Raw genomic sequence first — 21,112 nt, 5'->3', positions numbered from 1 at the left:
ACAGTGGTTTGAGTTCAGACTAAATCATATGAAAGATAAATATATATATTAGATATAATATATATATATATGATATAATAATAACATACATAATAATATCCATGTGATATAAATGTTTTAGTATTTTTAGAGCTTATTGTGCGTAACCACCCGGTGTCATGACATTTCACTGCATATATGTATGAACGTATGTGTATGTATGTGACAAATGATCTCTTGAACTTGAACTTGAACTTGAACTTGAACTTGATATGAAAGAAGTGGTGGTGCTTCAACCGTTTTCCACCTGGGGGCGGTGTCACACGACTTTTCATCCACCCTTCTCCCCACAGGAGTCGCAGGGTGGAGGCGGCGCTGAGTGCAGATCTCCAACCAGCTATAACTGAACCCACACTCCCCGAGCGGCTGACAGGGGTGGAGGTCTGGAGAGGCGCGCATCTCTCACCCCCGCGGATGGAGGTCCAGAGGATGGAGAACACCACCCGTGAAGGTCCGGGGGCCTCCGTGGAGCTGCCGTAGATGCCGTAGACGCAGCTTCCGTCACCGCCGGGCTCTTCTTCGTCGCCTTGCGCGCGTCGGGCGCGCGGAGCCCCGCTGCGTAAAAGTTGGATCCCGCGTAGTTTCCCCGAGCGGCGCGCAGCGCACGGCGCCCCGGCGCGCACCGCCCCGGAGGGCTCCGCCCCGGAGGGCTCCGCCCCGGAGGGCTCCGCCGTGCGTCCGAAGAAACCGTCCGTCGGAGCGCGTCTCGGCCGCGGGGACACCGTGGGAACCGACGTCGAGGGGCTGCGCGGGGGGGCAATGGCGAGCGACCTGAAACCGCGGCTTTGTGTCATGACAAAGGGGCAGAGCGGGTATGGATTCCACCTGCACGGGGAGAAGGGGAAGAGCGGACAGTTCATCCGCAAAGTGGAGCCCGCGTCCCCGGCGGAGGCGTCCGGGCTGCGCGCCGGGGACCGGGTGGTGGAGGTGAACGGGGGCAACGTGGAGAGAGAGACGCACCACCAGGTAGGAGCACAGAGAACGGCCCACTGGCACCCCCCCCCCCCCCCCCCCCCCCCCCCCCCCCCATTCTCATCACGTCCGCGTGAGAATAAAAATGTCCCACGACGCTGGTGCTCATCACCCATGATTCTTTCAGGTTGCTCACCCAAAAGGCAAATGATGACCTCACCTGTGAGGTCATGTTTCTCTCGTGGTCATGGCTCCTCCAGCTGTGACCAAGGGTGTAACTTTGGGCTGAAGTCTGGGGGGGTTGAAGTCTCCACCCTCCTGGGGGGGGGGGGGGGGGGTCGCCTGCTGGGGCAGACGTTTCTAGAGCAAAACACCCTGATCGACACATCCCAAACAGTGTGTCAGCATTTAAGTGGTGACCCGCAAGTTTATTTCATTTGAAAGAATCACAAATTTGATATTCACCCCATAGTTATTTATCTAAGAAACAACCATTCACTGTATTTGTGTTCTTCATCTGCTCCTCTACAGAATATGCTGTTTCTGTTGTTGGTGGCGGGTCCGCCTTTCCCACAGGGAATGAAAAGTACATGATTTTATTTGTATACACCCCTTTGTTATTGTACTCGGTACTTGGCAAGAACCGAAACTTGGGGGTATTTATTTACATTTTTGGGACCGTTTTTTAGCAAAGTGGTGACCAAACGATTATTTTGTTAAAAATCCCCCATTTGATACCTTTTGGAGGTTTGGGTGAACCGCACCAACCGTCTCCGCAGTTTGTGGGCCTCAGTGTGGTTTTGCTTCCCGCGGCCGGGCTCCACAGCCGGCTGTCGGCGGCGGCGGCTGCAACACGTTGACACAACGGTTTCCAAAGACGCGATGGAGACGGCAGCTCCACCCGGAGCGGGAAGAAGCGGCAGAGTGGAAGGTCGGCCTCGGTTTGTGGTCGACCCCCGAACTGAATGTTTGGCGGTTAAACTGCTCTGCAGAGATATAGAAGATAAGCATCGGGGTCTTCTTTTTTCATGACACTTAGCCCTCACCCCAATGTCCACCCATCCACGCTTCCAGGATGAGTACAAACGTGGCTTGACACGCACTTGAAAGACGCCCTAACAGAGAAAAGATGCTTTTGGAGAAATTGCTGATGTCAGTCACTGGTTTGACCGCCTGATGTTTTCTCTCGTGTGACTGTTCTGCCTTTGGAACCGTTTGAAGCGGTCAGCTTGTGGCCCCGCTCTGTGCCCAATTTGTGGTTTGTGTTTATATCGTCTTTTTGTGTCTGGCTCTTTTGATTGATTTTTGTTTACAAGAAACGGCAGTCAATACCAATAATGACACCCTTCCGCCTGGATCCAGCAGCCGTGCAGTCTGTAGGTGCTCCTCAGTGGGGAATGGAATTGTCGACGTTTTCTCTTCGGGCCAAAAAAATGCCGACGTTTACGGCGCAGTTCGCAGTTTTCGCGACTCTGCCACCAACTCGCCCCAGCACATTCCTTCTCTCCTTTCCCCTGTTATTCATTTGCGTTCCTTTTCTCCACCCTGTTTTCTGCTCGTCCACCCCCGCTCCATCTCTGTTTCACCTCCGCCCCCCGCCCCCCCAGGTGGTCCAGCGGATCAAGGCTGTGGACCAGGAGACCAGGCTGCTGGTGGTGGACCGCGAGACTGACGAGCTGCTCCGTAGCCTTCGGCTCACCGCCACCGAGGAGATGGCGGTGCGAGTGTCTGCTCCTCCGTCCTCCTATTCCTCTCCGCCTGCTTCGCCCTCTCCCTCACCTTCCTCCGCCCCCTCCTCCCCCAGCAAGAAGAGGGAGAACGGCTCGGCGTCCAAGCAGCCCGTCGCCCTCAGCGGCCAGACGGCCAAGCCCCAGAGGTCTCCCTCGAGGGCGGCCAAGAAGGTAAGGCCGCTTGAAACGGTTCAGACGCTGCTCTTTGTTGTTGTTTTTGTTGTTTGTTTTGGGAGCTACATGGTCGGCCTGGCTGAGTTGTTCAAGCTAAAGCCGAATCTTTTCCGATTTTTGCTATAAAATAACATGAAAACATAAACCCCATTCAGCCGCCACTCTGGCAGTCCCGCCTTCCACACCCACCCGAGTGGCGTTTTCTCCTGTGTGTGTGTGGTGATGGGTTATTTACCTGTTGCGCGTTGATTGCTCTGTCGAGCAACAGGCGTACAGCCACCTCTGATCCAATTACCTGGACCCAAGGCAGGTGTGGCTGCTCAAACCACACCATCATCAAACCACAATATATATATATATATATATATATATATATATATATATATATAAATGCTTCTCAAGTATTTCTTAGTGGTTTGTGGTTGTTTTTGTCTGAAGTGGTTCTATTCTCATGGTAGAGAGAGCTTTTAGCTTTGTGTGGCATACAATACAATATAGTCGTGGATTTTGTCACAATTAATGAGATAAAATAATACTTTATTAATCCTTTGTTGACTTTATGGTATTTGAAGTTTAGAGGGTGAAGTATGGGAGATTATATTGAAATGACTTTTTGAACCAAGATTTGACTATTTATTAGGAGACATACGCCTCAAGTCATCCAAGGCTTTGCGACCCTCTGCTGGGGTCTAGTGCCCAACATTGGGACCCACTCCTCTCAGGTTGCTAAATGAGGAAAAACAGCCAGGAACCGGCTGCTGCTCCTGGAACGTATTCGGCGAGACGAGGAAATGGTTCTTAACCGATCGACCTTGGTCTCCCAGGCAGCGGGATGGTTGTCTCCGACCGGGGCTTGTTTTTCTTGCTCGCCACCGGAATGAAATGAGATTAAGGGCCAAGCTGTCGTCAGGCCTCCTGTCGGTGACTCGGTTTGTGTGTATGTATCTGTGCGCTTGGGCGTGTGTGACGTATTTGTCCCGAGGGAAGGGTATCGCTCCCTCGATGGGTTCCAGACCGGAGAGCAGAAGCCAAGCGGGCTCAGAGAGGTCGGAGGTCACGGCAGGCTCAGAGTTTAGGAGCACGGCAGCGGACAAACGAGCGATTCTGTTCCTGCCAAACAGGAAATGAGCCGAAGGTTGTAAATTGGCCTAAAAGCTGCAGTCTGGCAGTTAGCAGGTTCCCATGTGATGCAGATTGGCCTGGCCTTGGAGTTTTTCCATGATGATACATCACAGCAGGTTAGTGGTTCCACATGGCCTCCTGCAGAACTGCGTTGTGCTGCTAGTGGTGTGAGCTTTTTGGAATGTCCATGACGACCCAGTGGTTTGCCTGTTCCTTGCCTGTTCATTCGTTGACTTCGCATTTTTGTCCAGTCGGGGATTTCCTTTCCGTTAAGGCGTTAGAATAGAACCATATCCAAGCAGGAAGTGATGCTGCGTTCATGGGAACTCGGAAAACTGTAAGTGATGCTGTGTTCGGGGTAACTCTGTAAACATCGATATCGGCATCGGCCATCGACCAAATCGTTATTTTAAACATCAGTATCGGCATCGGCCCAGAATTTCACCGTCGGTGCATCCCGAGAAACAAGCATGGGTGTAGCCTGTGTTCTGCACTCAGTCAAACTGATCCCAGAGCAGAACATCCGTGCTGTTATTTTCAAGCCTGCTTGCATGAATCCAAACGTCACGAGAAACGGCATCATCAGCCACAGCATCAGAGTCTGGATCCTTAACTCTGTCTGTCTCTGTCTGTCTGTCTGTCTGTCTGTCTGTCTGTCTGTCTGTCTGTCTGTCTGTCTGTCTGTCTGTCCGTCCGTCCGTCCGTCCGTCCGTCCGTCCGTCCGTCCATAACTGAATAACATACTGTAGCTGTCGGGAAAGAAAGAAACATTCCACTGTGCTTCCACCAGCCCCCTCCCTCTCTCTCTCTCTCTCCCCCTCTCCCTCTCTCTCTTCCTCTCTCTCTCTTGCTCTCCCTCTCTCTCTACCTCCCTCTCATTCTTCCTCCTCCATTCACACAACATGTGTTTTCACTTTGTCCTGCTTCGCTGATACGTCAAACCCTGTTTACAGCAGCGGTGACAGGACTGATCAGTTCCACTTTCACAGAGACCCTCACTCCACTTTTTGGGGTCTCCCTCTCTCTCTCCGCCTCCCTCCCTCTCCCTCTCTTTCTCTCCCTCTCCCCTCCCCCTCCATCATGAAGCTCCAGTAACATCCCAAAGCCAAAGGGAGCAGTGGTCTTTGAAAAGGCGAAGCGGGGAACTTGGACGAGCTTTCTGTTGCGTCATCGTGATGCAGCTCAAGTTCTTTTGCACGATTTTGGAAATGGTTTGAACAAATCCAAATCGGAATCAGAATTTGGGATACGCCTTCCCCCTGGAAGCTCCCTAGCGCCGCCCTCCTCTGGCCCGGAGACTCCGTATTGACATTTTGGGTTTTTCTGTCTCAGTCTGGGGTGAAACAGTGAATTCAGCACCAAAGTGAGACACTCCAGGCTCGTGCAGACGCTGCCTGGTGATGCCGCGCTGGTGTTTTCCGAGCTGGATGATGCGTCTCTCCGTTCACTGTCACCTTTTGTTTTGTATCACACTCTTTCCGTTTCTTTGCGGCCGGGCGACCACCAGTCTGTTGATGGAGTTCCCTGTCCACCAGCAGCGGAACGGCACCAGGGCGGGGCGCTCACTCCACATAGGACTAGGATTATATTTTTCAGAGAAATTGTAGCATCGCAATATTTTTCCCGGCGATGCTGCGTCGGCACTCTGACACCCAGGATGGATTTTTCAAATTCATATTTATTGAGATAGAGACCATGTCCTCACTAACACGGATACATTTGAAAAGGCTGTTTTCCTGTCTAAAAGTTTGCAGAACATAAAGAATCTCAACATGATCGTATCTCAACCCAAGTATCAGGATAATATTGTATCGTGAGATCCCTGGTGATTCCCACCCCGAGATATTATATCACAATTAGGCTTAGGCCGATGTTCGATATCTTGATATTTGCCACCATATGCAATATTTTGACAGTATCAAAAAATGTCCGTCCGTCCGTCTGTCCATGGGACCACAGGGAGCATCGGACGTAGGCGCTCAGCGGTGCGACAGCAAGGGAGTAGATGGAGGATTTGGACATGGTGGCGCAGGTGGCGACTTAGTTGCAGCTCCGATGGCACCGACGATGCGTGCGCTGGTGATGAGATAGCACGATCGACAGAACAGTGCATTTTAATTTGAAATGTAGGTTATTATATATTTTATATGTATCATATTATTATATATTTTATTTTACATCTCCTTCTCCATCCATCAAAACAAGTGCGTTTGGAGCGGTATGGAAGGAGACCGTGCGTAACGGGGACACTTCCTCCGCGACTCTCTCGCTGATGGCCCCCCTCCATGCGTTACGCGCAGAAAATAATCCCCACACTGTTTTTTGGAGGAAGGGGGATGCGGCGATGGGGGCGCACGGAGAGCCGCGTTCCATTCACACGCACTGTGTAAAAACATGTCGATGATTCCTCGATGAAATGTTATCCCTGTGCATTTTGGAAGCTTCCATCTGTTTCATCCTGTTATTGTAACGCACGCTGACTGACTGCTGAAGCACGCTGACTGACTGCTGAAGCACGCTGACTGACTGCTGAAGCACGCTGACTGACTGCTGAAGGGGGGGATGCTTTCCGCACGCACGTCACGTGGACGCCCACGCGCAGCTTGCGATCCCTTCTCCGTGTTCCGGCATAAAATGATCTCCAGAGAAACCAACACAGTGTTTATGAGGCCTGAACCATTTAGAAAAACGATCGAACTGGGAAACGTTGTCGAACAATGTATTTGTGAAAATAAATATTGAGATTATTTTGATTTTGTCAATACCGCCCGGCCCCATGATGTTGGTAGTAGTCATTACTATCCTAGCGTTGGTGTGAATCGGCTTAATGTAGCGCCGGTAGCCGTGGCGATGCTGACTTGCGATGTGCAGTCTCTAACCACGCCCCCTGATTTCAGCCGGGGGAGAAGTTGAGGGCGAAGCGGAATGTGAGAATGACTGGAGGTGGACATTCCAGCATTTCTGTCTTCCTGGATTTGTCCTCTTCCCTCCCTCACCCTCTCTCCCTCCCTATTTCTCTCCCTCTCTCCCTCCACTCCCGCTCTTTCTCCCCTCTCCTCTCTGCTCCCCCTCTCCCTTTCCCTCTCCCTCTCCCTCTCCCTCTCTCCCTCTCTCTCTCCTCTCTCTCTCTCTCTCTCTCTCTCTCTCTTTCTCTCACTCTCTCTCTCCCTCTCTCTCCCTCCCCCTCTCGCTTTCTTTCTCCCTCTCTCCTCGCTCTCTCTCTCTCTCTCTCTCTCTCTCCTCTCTCCCACTCTCCCACCCTCTCTCTCTCTCCCTCCCCCTCTCGCTTTCTTTCTCCCTCTCTCCTCGCTCTCTCTCTCTCTCTCTCTCCCTCGCCCTCTCTCATGGCTCAGCAGCTGGACATGCCTACAGTATGTTAATCAATCAGGGTTCCATTGCCTCGGCTCCCTGTCCCATCTCATCTTGGCAAAAACAAAAAAACCTAAAAGCCAAAACAGAGCGAGGAAGTCTTCCCCCATGTCTGCATGGAATCTGTACAGAATCTGTACCATCTATTTTTATATTATGTATATATATATATATATATATATATATATATATTCATATTTATACCCGCAGCCTGACTGCCCCTTTGCCCCATAGCCTATTATTTCAAAGTCATTGAAGTGATCCTGTGCATGGAATCATGTTTTGTATATTGTATATATTTTTGTATTTTGGACATTGTCTTTATTGTTTTTAGACAGTTATTGTAATGTTATCGTCTGTTATTTTCGGTACAGCACTAATCCTGACCAAAATCGAACCCTTCCGTACGAAAATGTCTTTTATACGAAACTCAACCTTCCAGTTGCCTTTATATCGAGGTCGGGGACAAAAACCTCCACACTGTGTTTTCATGTACGTAAGCCAATAGCCAAGAGAGTGTGTGTGTGTGTGTGTGTGTGTGTGTGTGTGTGTGTGTGTGTGTGTGTGTGTGTGTGTGTGTGTGTGTGTGTGTGTGTGTGTGTGTGTGTGTGTGTGTGTGTGTGTGTGTGTGTGTGTGTGTGTGTGAGTTTACAGCTTTAAAAAGTGAAAGCTTTTCTGTTTACAACAATGGCACCTCTCTTGCTTCCCAAAATACTGGGCGGACTGGACTCCCACGTTCTGGAGTCCCTGTTGTCTGCTTCTCGGTCCACCTCCTGCACTTCCTGCAGAGCAGGAGCCATGATGACTTTCACAGACTGAGACACACGCACACACACACACAAAATGAGCAGGGTGAAAATGTCCACAGCTTGGATGTCACACACAGGTGTTTTTGTGTGTGTGTGTGCGTGCGTGCGTGTGTGCGCGCAAACACGTCATAACCCATTTCAGAGCAGGACACCAGGACTGATATCAGGAATATCCCATAATACCATCGGTCATTGTTCCTGTGTGAAAATAAAACCTCGGTTTTGAGTCTGAACTAAATGTGATGAATGGGCCTCAAAGTTCCCACAATGAAGTATCTGCCCAACTGAGTCACAGGCTCTGGTTGTGCCGCCTGGTGCCACGTGGTACAGGAGGCTGACGTAGCTGACGTAGCTGACATAGTCGTACTCAGTCCTTTATGCACATCAAATATTGTCCGTCCATCAACAACATCAACATTTAAATACATCTTAAATAAACCTTAAATAAATCTTAAATAAACCTTAAATAAATCTTAAATATCGCCGCTGAATCATTTTCTCATAATGTAATCCTCGATGCTCATTTACATACGGCCAATCGGATCACAGCATCACACCAATAAGCTGCGCCCCCTTTCAGAAGACACACCCCCGATGTGCTGAACGTTCACCTTTTCAGTTCTCACCTGGAGGCGATTTGGCCAATGAGTGTAAATGTCACTCAAATTTCAGCTCATGAATATTAATCGGTGTGAGACCGCTCCCTTCGGTTACTGCAGAGAACATCATACGTGGTTGGCAAGTCTGACAAGCTGGTTGCCGAATTTGTATCACTTCATACTTGAGTGATAATAATCCTCTATAGTTATCATCCATATTTCAATGTTCTCCTTTTTCATTTCTACCCAAGCAACCAGAATATCTAATTTTCCACGGCGGAAGTTTTGTTTCTAAACATATTGAGGTATAACACGCGTGTGTGTGTGGGAAGGGGTTGACGCCGGGGCGACCACACCAGGCACAAGACGGTCGCCCGGGGCAACTGAGCAACTGTTATTGTCGGGCCCTGGCTGAGACCGATCCATGATCTCAGTCCGTCTTCAAGGTCCGGGAGACCTGGGATTCATCCTGGAAGCTCCGGGCTCCGGCGCCCAAATTTCCACGCTGGAAGACGAGGGGGCCGAGCTGCCAAACACCACGGGGATTTTCCGCTTTAGGAGCGGAGCAGCGCGTGCGCTGAGCGCGGAGCAGATCCTCTGCATCGCCCGAGGCGTTTGGACCATGCGTCGGTCGATCCACGCCTCGGCCTTTCGGGTGGACGTGCTTCACCGTGACGCTCGCAGACTTTGTGTTTTTATTCATTTTTTTGTCTTGTTTGATTTTGTTTTGACTTTCTGTGCAGCACTCTGAGTTGCGTCTCCTGTGTAGACAGCAGAGGAAGGAATGCAGCGAGAAGCTGAGAAACAGCAGAATGAGATACAGAGAAAATATACTACACACACACACACACACACACACACACACACACACACACACAAACTAAAAACACCAAACCACCAAAACATACCAAAACACAAACCCAATCATATAAATATTCAAAACGATATACACACCGACACACGCATACAAACAAAAACACAGACACACAAACTCTAGCACAAACACACACACACACACACACACACACACAATACACACAAACATACACTAACACATGCACTAACACACACATTCAAACATACAAAAACAGATACACGCAAACATATGCACTAACACACACAGACACATGTTCATGCACACAAACACACACACATGCAATACATGCAACCACACACATTAACACATGCAGACACACACACAAACACACACACTTGCAATACATGCAAACATGCTCACACACACACACACACACACACGTGGTGGATGGGGGTATAAGGTTTGTGTGTATTTAGGGTTGTGTATTTGTATGTTAGTACTGTGCTTGTACACGTTTTCTTTTCTGTGACGTATTTTCCCGGTGTGGACGTAAGTTCCAAAGTGTGTGTGTGTGTGTGTGTGTGTGTGTGTGTGTGTGTGTGTGTGTGTGTGTGTGTGTGTGTGTGTGTGTGTGTGTGTGTGTGTGTGTGTGTGTGTGTGTGTGTGTGTGTGTGTGTGTGTGTGTGTGTTGTCATGAAGTAAGATGTAAATGTACAGATGTGGAACCGTGTTGTGAACAACTTGAAAACACAAACAATTTGTTTTTACTTTGAATGTTGTCAATGTCAACCTCATCAACCTCACATGGTTTTGTGCTCCCCCTTCTCTCCCCCTTCTCTCCTCCTTCTCTCCTCTCTCCTCCTCAACTCTCCTCCTCCTTCTCTCACTCTGTCGTTCGGTTGTTTTTCTTTCCATCTCTACTTCTCTCCTGGCTACCGGCACGACGCCTGTCGGGGAAATGCACATGAGCGGTTGCCGTGGCAACCATCACACTCTGAATGGGTGTTCTGGATGGAGACGGCGGCAAGAAAACATTGCAACGTGGAAGTTGGAGGGAGGAGAGAGGGAAGGAACAAGAGGAAAGCCTGCGCTTGCTGCAGCCTGTGCAGGCAGCCCCGTGCAGCCAGCCCGTGCAGGGAGCCCGTGCAGGCAGCCTCGTGCAGGCAGCCCGTGCAGGGAGCCCGTGCAGCCAGCCCGTGCAGGGAGCCCGTGCAGGCAGCCTCGTGCAGGCAGCCCGTGCGGCCAGCCCGTGCAGCCAGCCCGTGCAGGGAGCCCGTGCAGGGAGCCTGGTGTTTCTTGGTGACTTGGAGCTTGGTGGTGCATTTGAAGCGGGAGGTGAAAGGAGCGTTCATCAGGTTGGACGCTCCACCGCTGAGGCAGCCACGCAGCAGCTTCCACAGCTTCTTCCAGCGGTTGACATCAAAATAAAACCCTGCGCTTCATCAAGTTTTTCAGGGTTTTACTGACTTTCGCATTTCTGCAAATGAGCCTCTAAGAGACTAGAAACAGGAAGTGCCGTTGCTTCCTACTGGCCACCTGCTGCAGCCACCTCTGGATGTATTAAAAACTATAGTTTGAGATAAAATGTGAATTTTATGTTTCTTCCAAAGCATGTTCAAAAACAGACTTTGACACGAGTCTCTGATGTGCGTGAGATTTAGCGTTTTAGTCACGAACGTCTCCATCGTTGGACTGCATGCGAGCGCAGTGAGGCGCGGGAGGCTGATGATGGCGTCACGGCGTGAACAGGGCGTGATGCGGCCGCAGGGTCCGAGGGGACCCGTCCAGCTCCAGCTCCTCCCATCGAGGCATCACTTTCTTCTGGAGACGGAAGGGAACTCCGTATGAAGGAAGAGCTGGCGCTGACATGGCCTCCACCCGCCCCTTGGCTGTGTTGGTTTTAAATCCAACGCCACAGGAGAGGCGGTGAAGGTAAATCATCCACAATAATCTGGAATTTTGGAATCACAATCAGATTTGGCACAGATGTAGGTTTACATGTGATGAAAAGGTATATGTCGAGGCAGGTGCCGTGAATTTGACCCCCGGGGGCCCGGGCTACCGTCTTCCAAAATGGCCGCCAAATTGTCTTGAATGTTGCGAAAAACTGATTTTCCGAGGCTTGAAGAAAACCAAAGTGTGTTGAGGTTGCATCACGGACACGTCTTCCCCCGTCACCCTTAAAAAATGCGTCCATGCCTCACAGGACGCTTTTGTCGCGAAGAGGCCGAATCATTGTTGTTGTTGTTGTTTGTATTTGTTGTTGTTGTTGTTGTCAACCTCCCTCTCCTCCCCCGGAAGTGTTGGGATTCCCATCTCAGGTTGTTCGGCTCCGCTTCCCAGTGTTGAGGTGGTGTTTCCTCCTCCTCCTCCTTTGTCTTTCATAGCTCCGCCCAATCAGCTCTGTGTTCCGCCGTCGTCCCCGCATGGAGGTGTTTCCAGCCCAAAACGACAACAGCGGCTTTTGAACACAGTCGGCTGCTTGGATGCACACTGCACTCATTCAAACCCCAAGAGAGCGAGTGGAAGAACGTGCAACCTGCACACCACACCGAGGACAGCTTCGCTATTTTTCAACTTTAAATCTCCTTCAAATTGAATCAGATATCATTTTAAATTACTTTTTACAATTACCCCAGCACATCCCGAGCAGAATGCATAAGGTTGCCATGAGGAAGCGATGCAACCTCCTGTTTCTAGTCTCTTAGTCACGCCAAAAGGGTTGATTTGCTTAAATATAAACAATGATGAAATGTGCGGTTCACCAGCGTTTCATTCCTCGGGGGAAGGTGTAAACACTGTGACTTTATTGTGGGTTTCCAGTTTGAAAAGGGGATTTAACGTTGCTCAGCAGTCACGGCTCCGTGAGGTTGTTGCTGTGAACGGTTACAAATGATGGAAACTCAGCGTTTTTACGAGACCCGGTTTGAGAAACAGCGAACGGTCACAAGTAAAAATTTGTTCAGTTGACTCCACTTGAGATTGTTGGATAATCAACATTTTCCACTTGTGGAATATTCTTCTGAAAACATGGAGCTTTCACAGCTGTTTTTCATCTGGACGTTCGGTTGAAAACACAGCGTTTGTTCTGTGGAAGGTCATGAGAGAGCAGAGCTGTGGGGCTGCAGGAGGGGTGTGTGTGTGTGTGTGTGTGTGTGTGTGTGTGTGTGTGTGTGTGTGTGTGTGTGTGTGTGTGTGTGTGTGTGTGTGTGTGTGTCTGTGTGTGTGTGTGTGTGTGTGTGTGTGTGTGGGTGTCTGTGTGTCTGGCTGTCTGTCTGTCTGTCTGTGTCTGTGTGTGTGTGTGTGTGTGTGTGTGTGTGTGTGTGTGTGTCTGGGTGTCTGTGTGTCTGGGTGTGTGTGTGTGTGTGTGTGTGTGTGTGTGTGTCTGTGTGTGTGTGTGTGTGTGTGTCTGGGTGTGTGTGTGTGTGTGTGTGTGTGTGTCTGTGTGTGTGTGTGTGTGTGTGTGTGTCTGGGTGTGTGTGTGTGTGTGTCTGTCTGTGTGTGTTTGTGTGCGTGTCTGGGTGTGTGTTTGTGTGTGTGTGTGTGTGTGTATGTGTGTGTGTGTGTGTGTGTGTGTGTCTGGGTGTGTGTGTGTGTGTGTGTGTGTGTGTGTGTGTCTGTGTGTGTGTGTGTGCGTGTGTGTGTTTTATGTGTCTGTGTGTGTGTGTGTGTGTGTGTGTGTGTGTGTCTGTGTGTGTGTGTGTGCGTGTGTGTGTGTGTGTGTGTCTGTGTGTGTGTGTCTCTGTGTGTGTGTGTGTGCGTGTGTGTGTTTTATGTGTGTGTGTGTGTGTGTGTGTGTGTGTGTGTGTGTGTCTGTGTGTGTGTGTGTGTGCGTGTGTGTGTTTTATGTGTGTGTGTGTGTGTGTGTGTGTGTGTGTGTGTGTGTGTGTGTGTCTGTGTGTGTGTGTGTCTGTGTGTGTGTGTGTGCGTGTGTGTGTTTTATGTGTGTGTGTGGGGGTGTGTGTGTGTGTGTGTGTCTGTGTGTGTGTGTGTCTGTGTGTGTGTGTGTGCGTGTGTGTGTTTTATGTGTGTGTGTGGGGGTGTGTGTGTTTTCATGGCCGATGTCAATCAGCTCGACAGCTCAGTCGAGGGGGAAGTTGTTGAAATGATTGGTTGTTTTTGTGTTTGTTGTTATTATTGCTTCATTCTGAGCTGACGTGCACGTTGTCTGAGGTGCATATGATGGTTTTGATGGTTTCCTGGTCTTCACTCTCTGGAAACACTGCATTCACTTGCAAATTGACTGATTTGACATTTCCTCCTGAAGACATAAACAAACTTTAATTTCCCTCAAAAACAAAGAAGTGAAACCCCGAAAAACAAAGTCTGGGTGCGAGGTGGAATAGGAAGCAGTTTGAACTCCAGTTGTGTGAACTTTTAAATCTTGGCGGCGTTGTTGAGCAGCAGTATCATTCAATATGATTAATTCAATATTCCTGCTTATCGCTCGTCCCTCATTGTGTTTTTTTTCTTTTACATGTTATCCAGATTGATGGAGATGAGATGATTCTTATTTTTCTTTTTTCTTTTCACCCGTAGAATTATGTTAGGACACACGACGACTAACTTCTTAGCGAATGCCCCAATTTTGACCTAAATTTGGACTGTTTGCTGTAATCTGAATTCTCAGTAATAAATATAGAAAAGGCAGCGTTATCATTTCACACTTTAATAGGTCAGGGTGTGGAGTGGAGTCAGAATCTTCTGGGTCAGATTCCTAAAAATAAAAACAACATTTTTTATTTTCACCAGTCGGACTCTGCAGTGACCGGGTGGGGATGCGGGTGTGGACGAAGTGTTTTTTTAAAAGTACTGTCGTGCCAAATGTGTCTTGTCTGTTTTGTAAGGAAGTCACAACAATGATTGGCAATACCATGTTACTTTAATTACATGATAAATGATAAAAAACGCACAGCGATGCAGACGATGGGGTTGAAGACACACAGTTTATTGTAGAGAGTGGGCTAGATGCAACAAGCCAGGAGCAGATGGACACGTGTCATGACAAGGCTCCTCTCCTGAGTGAGTGTGGGGATGGGGGTTTTACCTGTTGCTCGTTAGACCAACCAACGAGCAACAGGTGTACAGCCACCCTGATCCTGGATCCACCAATTTCCTAGACCCAGGACAGGTGTGGATGCTCGAACCACACCATCCCCACACCACAGGCAGTTATGCAGCCGATGTGTCCCAATTTTTAAACATTGAATATTTATCCTGTACTTGTCTGTTTTACACTACTTTGAAGTTACTCACCAAAATAAGCGCAGAAGTCCGACTAGGCATCATAAATCCATCCATGTTTGTTCACACTTGCGTTTAGACAAGGGTTTCCAAACAGGAAGCGATGCTGCACTCATGGGAAACTCAGAAAACAAATTTGTTTTTCCGAAAATGATGATGCGTTCACTGGAACTCGGGGGAAAAAAATACAAAATAAAATGTTTATTTAATATCATCTTTTGCATTTTTTTATCAATCAAAAAGGTCTTTATGTATTTATTTGTATTTTTTGTTTGCTTATAAGTTGAAGGTTCTCAAATACAGAAACTTTGATAAAATAGAAGTTTTTGAAATTGATTTAAAAATGTTGCACTTGTTGACAAAATATCAGTGAAAACATGGGTTGAGGTCAGGCTGGGACTCTCCAAAATCGGGATCAGCATCGGTCACAAAAACCTGGGATCGGTCAGGGGCTAATCACTGTTATGATCTTTCCTCCTTCCCTCCTATGATACTTCTTCCATCACCGCTGCATCCCTGTTGCCTCAGAGGAACCGACCCAGTTTGTCTGGAAACCGGTGGGGGGGTGGGTGGAGGGGTGGGTGGAGGGGCGTTTGGGGAAACCCGCTGGGCTTTGGATTGGCTGACATTTCTTTCCTTTCACTCGCTCCTCTCTTTCCATTCCGTTTTTCTCTCCTCTTTTTTATCTCTATTCATGGACGAGACGGCGCAGCAGCAGTTGAGCTCAAGGCCGATCAGTGACCTGCCGGCACAAAGAGAGAGAGAGGGAGGGGGAGGGGGGCGGAGATTCAGTGCGTTTACCACCTGCTGCAGCCCTTCTATGTTTCATAGGATTTTATTTTATTTTAGAGATGGCTTTTCTCAAATCATGCGATACAATTTGCAAAGTTGATTTTATAATTTATTTATTTTTTTGCGGCAAAAACTGGACATCGGAAGAAAAAGAAACGCATTTTATATTAACCCTCATCTTTTTTATTTCCTCAACATAAAGAACCAAAGTGACAAAGAAATATATGAAAAATATGAAACACAAGTATAAAATAGTCTTTACACAGTGTGAAGCTCTCCGGCAGTGTCTTTAAGTTTGAGCTCTGTTCATTTGGACATTTAATGTGGAAAAGTTATGGTTAATTATATTTTTATATAAATTGCAATGTCTCACAAATATGGCTGACATTTGTTGATTTTGTTTTATTGATTTATTATTATTGTTGTTGTTGTTATTATTATTATTATTATTATTATTATTATTATTATTATTATTATATATGATTATATATTATTATCATTATTATGATTGTTATTATTATTTTTATTATTATAATTATATATTATTATCATTATTATTATTATTATTATTATTATTATTATTATTTATTTATATTATTATGTATTATGATTATGATTATTATTATATATAATAATAATAATAATTATTATTATTATCATTATTTATTTTTTTGCTTTGATCATTGCAAAGTGATTGTGAAATTGCAATTACCTGCAACGTTTAAGTCCCCTTTGATAATCAGCCGTGGTGAGTTTCCCTCAGTGCATCTGACCTTTGACCTGCATTCACAGCTGTGACGATGCACTGGGACACACACACACACACACACTCACACACACACACACACACACACACACACACACACACACACACACACACACACACTCACACACACACACACACACACACTGTGTTTCTTTCTGTGCTGTTATCACAGTGTTCACAGTTTCCATTGTCTCTGTTCTCTTTTCTCTTCCCAAACGTCCACACGTTGGATCGCTCTGATTCCGTGGGAGTGGATCTGATGTGATGTGATATGGTTCTCAACGTGGGGTTGGAGGACCCACAGGGGGTCCTTAAAGAGGTGCCAGGGGGTCCCCAGCAAAATGATTCATAGTTAAATGACTGTTTGGATCCTGGTTTCACCGGCATCTCCCCGACGAGAGCAGACGCACTGAATCCGATCCGGTAAAAATATTGATTCCAGATTGGAAGAGCGACTGAACCTGATCAAACGGATCAAAGTGGTGATGGAGGCGGAGACGGGTGATGGAGGCTTGATGTGGAGTCACAAACCAGAGGGAGAGAAACAGAGAGACATGAACATAAAACCTGTGTGTGTGTGTGTGTGTGTGTGTGTGTGCGTGTGTGTGTGTGTGTTTCAATGGTGTCCATGTCGTAGCTGGAAAGGAATCCTCTAATTGATTCATTCTGCTGCAGCAGGAGAATTCCTTAACAGTTTGGTTTCCTTATATCTGTCTGTTTATCTGTATGTCTGTTTATCTGTTTATGTGTCTGTTTATCTGTCTGTTTATCTGTCTGTTTGTCTGTCTGTCTGTCTGTTTATCTGTTTATCTGTCTGTTTATCTGTCTATTTATCTGTCTGTTTGTCTGTCTGTCTGTCTGTTTATCTGTTTATCTGTCTGTTTATCTGTCTATTTATCTGTCTGTTTGTCTGTCTGTCTGTCTGTTTATCTGTTTATCTGTCTGTTTATCTGTCTGTTTATCTGTCTGTTTATCTGTCTGTTTATCTGTCTGTCTGTCTGTTTATCTGTTTATCTGTCTGTTTATCTGTCTATTTATCTGTCTGTTTGTCTGTCTGTCTGTCTGTTTATCTGTTTATCTGTCTGTTTATCTGTCTATCTGTCTGTTGATCTGCCTCTGTCTGTCTTTATGTGTGTCTATCTGTCATTCTGTCTATATCTCCGTCTATTTTTCTCTTTTTCTTTCCAATTTCCTCTTCTCATCTGTCACTGAACATCCTGTTGGGTTTCCTGACAGAGCGGTTACACACACACACGCACACACACATACATACACACACACAGAAACACATGAGCAGCTACGTAAACCGTTGAGTTGTTTTCATCAGCAAAGGCCCAGAAAGTGCGTCGGTGCCCTATAAGATCACGTGCCCCCCCTGCACACACACACACACACACACACACACACACACACACACACACACACACACACACACACACACACACACACACACACACACACACACACATCATAACCCAAATGGTCCCAGAAGAGATCTGCTGCAGGCTGATAACAGGGGTGTGACTGAAACACATCTCTCTCTCTCTCTCTCTCTGTCTCTTTATTTCAAAATATTATCTTTTATTAATTCCATTCATTTGAAGTAATACACAAGAAATACCAAGACAAAATGATCAGGACTTGAAAAAAGATGGAATATCTTTTATTTCAAACTATTTGTTGTGTTTGCCGCAGTGCATCCAGGGCCCGGCGTGGCTACAGCAGGTCGCCAGCAGGAAGCCACGCAACTTCCTGTTTGTAGTCCCTTACACGGGCGGGGACGGAGCCAAAAGAAGCAAAAGCTTTGGGGAAAACGGCGCAAAAGGCTTTACTGGGGACAACTTAGCGCTCTGCCGCAGGTCCTCGGCGCGCCTGGCGGGGGAGCCCTGCCGAGCGGACAACAACAAAAACATGAAGCGCACCCTGGTCGCCTCACCGGGAAATAAATGCAAACCATCGGCTTTTTCCAGGGATTCCTCTCCGTCTCTTTTGGCCCTCAGTCCCATCGCGGGGAGCCGAGGCGCAGCCCCCCGGAGCGTTTCTCCAAAGCTTCACTGGCTCTTTTAGCTCAGCCCCCGCGCCCGCGTAAGAGACTAGGAACAGGAAGCTGCGTCGCTTCCCGCCGCTGTCTGTAGAAAGGGTGCACTCTGGTGGCGCAGTCACTGCAAAAAGAAAGTTTAAACAAAACGTGATGTTGGCGTTGTTGAGAAGGCTGTAGAGGAGCAGTGGGGGGTGATGACGTGCGGTGGAGCCGCTCAAATTCCTGAGGAAACCTTCAGCAGAAAAGTACAAAAAAGAGAGAACTGTTTTTCCTTTCCTCCTTCCAACCCCCATTTAATGTCCTGCGTGTGTGTGTGTGTGTGTGCGCACACGCGTGCATGCGTGCGTTCACGGGTTATTTGGCATCATCGTGGCACCTTTACTGTCTCTCATAATTTTGTCCTCATGATGTAGTGTCCAAATAATACAAAAGGCCTTTAATACTTGTTTAAAATATGTGCTGTGCATCCTGCTGACACCGCTCCCACGGCCCGAGCTCCACTTTTAAATCTACAAATCACAGTTAATGTTGGTGTCAAAGGTTTTTCTTCTTTTCTACTTAATGACTCTACAAACTACCTAGTGTGTGTGTGTGTGTGTGTGTGTGTGTGTGTGTGTGTGTGTGTGTGTGTGTGTGTGTGTGTGTGTGTGTGTGTGTGTGTGTGTGTGTGTGTGTGTGTGTGTGTGTGTGTGTGTGTGTGTGTGATTTGAACATGGAAGTATTAATTAGTTTCCTCAGCACCTTCAACGTTTTACTCCAACCCACTGACTAATGTCTCCATGGAGTTGAAACGTCTGAACAAACAAACTGTGATGTTCTAACTCAGTGTGTGTGTGTGTGTGTTACAACCTAAAGTCCTGGAGGTCGTCAGGATCTTATCGTACTTTGGGTCAAACACTATCTTGGGGTTTAATCCAGTGTCATGTTTTGTGTGTTACCGACATTTTGGAAATGGATCTGACCTTTGAACTGCACCTGGGAGACGCTCTGGAACCAACAATGCACCTCCAGCGTTGGACAACATTTGAGTCTAGTTTTGTCAATTTGTTTCTGGTCGTGGTCGAGCGATGTGTGTTTTTCAGTGAGCGATGCCGATGGCTGCAGAGCAGCATGGCTGGTATTTAATGCAGATTTCATCGTTTAGTTTTTTTCTTTGCATCTGCTAAAATACAACAATCGAATCGTAATAACAAATGAGACGCAAAGTTGCTGAACTTAAATGAACATTTATTTCACTCTAATGTTATCGCAGGGCTCTGCAGGGCACTTCTTTTCAATAAAAAAATGTATCAACAAAATAAATGTCCGCAGGTCATCAAAAACTAAACTTTGTAAAAAAAAAAAAAAACATAAATGAAAATTAAATGTTTATAAACGATAAATAAATAAATATGAATAAACAGCGTCATATTAAAGTATGGTTGGGAAATAGAGAGTCTGCCCATTCCAAATGTGCAGGATTTATTTTTAAGTATTTCCACAAAAACATCCAGTTTTTACTAAATTAAGTCCCATAGCAACGGAAAGCAACAGGAGAGGTTATTTTTGAAAGGGACAGTCCCTCAACTCAGTTGTGTTTAAACATGTTGTATCATACATTTAGGAAACAAATTCAAATAAATCGATCTAAAATAAAGTCAGGCACGGGGAGGGGGGGGGGGGGCGACCACTAGTTTCTAGTTTCCGCTTCAGGCCACAACTCGCTTCAATGTCAGTCCACATCCGGAAAATGTCAAAAAGCCGAAAATATTAACGTCCATAACGAGGAAACGATTTGGAACGTTACAAGCAGCGCAGTGCAGTACAGTGCAGTACAGTGCAGTGCAGTACAGTGCAGTACAGTGCAGTACAGTGCAGTGCAGTACAGTGCAGTACAGTACAGTGCAGTACAGTGCAGTGCAGTGCAGTACAGTACAGTACAGTGTAGTACAGTACAGTGCAGTACAGTGCAGTGCAGTACAGTGCAGTACAGTACAGTGCAGTACAGTGTGTGAAGCTAAATGAACAGAAATACACAAGTGGTAAATCAAAACAAACACTATGAAGTACTATGTGCTGTTTTTAAGAATATAATCGGGAGAGAACAATCAAAAAGAAGTTGATTGTTTATTATGTATTCTTATCTTGAGATTTCAGATGTTTCTGGAAGTGAGAAGGGTATTTTGAAGAATAAGAAGTGCATTTTAATTATTTTATTGTAATGCATGGGGCTCTCTCACTTTACAATATACAGTATATCCATGATGCTGTCATAGTGTCAACGCAACACAATGAGTGATTGATAAAGACGTGAACCCTCCCCTGTTTCCCAGGTGGAAGATTCCCACAGTCTGCTCTCTCTCCCTCTCTCTCCTTCCTTCCTTCCTTCTCTCTCTCTCTCCCTCTTTCTGTCTCTCCCTCTCTCTCGCTCTGTCTTTTTCCCACTGCTCTACACTGTCAGCACCTTGTTTTAATGAGTGTTTGCTTCATTGGTTGCAGGTTGAACACACACACATGTGTATCATTATTATCATTTTACTTATTAACATTTGTTTTATACTGTATAACCATATATATATATATATATATATATATATATATATATATATATAATTTTTATATATGTATTATTTTTATTGCTGTGAGTGAACTCATATTTTTATCTCTGGTTGAGAAACCTTCCGGACAGCTGTGCGTGGGACAGATGATCACACACACA

At 46.9% G+C, this 21,112-nt stretch overlaps 1 protein-coding gene across 2 annotated transcripts in view; it reads left to right on the top strand.

Annotated features, from left to right (window-relative positions):
* Positions 1-415: 415 nt before the first annotated feature.
* The window catches only part of LOC307237158 (Na(+)/H(+) exchange regulatory cofactor NHE-RF2), a 46,668-nt gene continuing 25,971 nt past the window's right edge, over positions 416-21,112 (top strand). For both annotated transcript variants that reach the window (XM_080009812.1, XM_080009811.1), the window contains exons 1-2: positions 416-1,005; positions 2,559-2,852. In XM_080009812.1, coding sequence (XP_079865938.1) covers positions 799-1,005; positions 2,559-2,852 — 501 coding nt within the window. In that variant the 5' untranslated portion in view covers positions 416-798. The remainder of the gene's footprint in view (positions 1,006-2,558; positions 2,853-21,112) is intronic.

Source organism: Zeus faber (assembly GCF_960531495.2).
Source record: "Zeus faber genome assembly, chromosome: 11".
NCBI classification, from domain to species: domain Eukaryota; kingdom Metazoa; phylum Chordata; class Actinopteri; order Zeiformes; family Zeidae; genus Zeus; species Zeus faber.
This window is presented reverse-complemented; position numbering and strand designations above follow the sequence as displayed.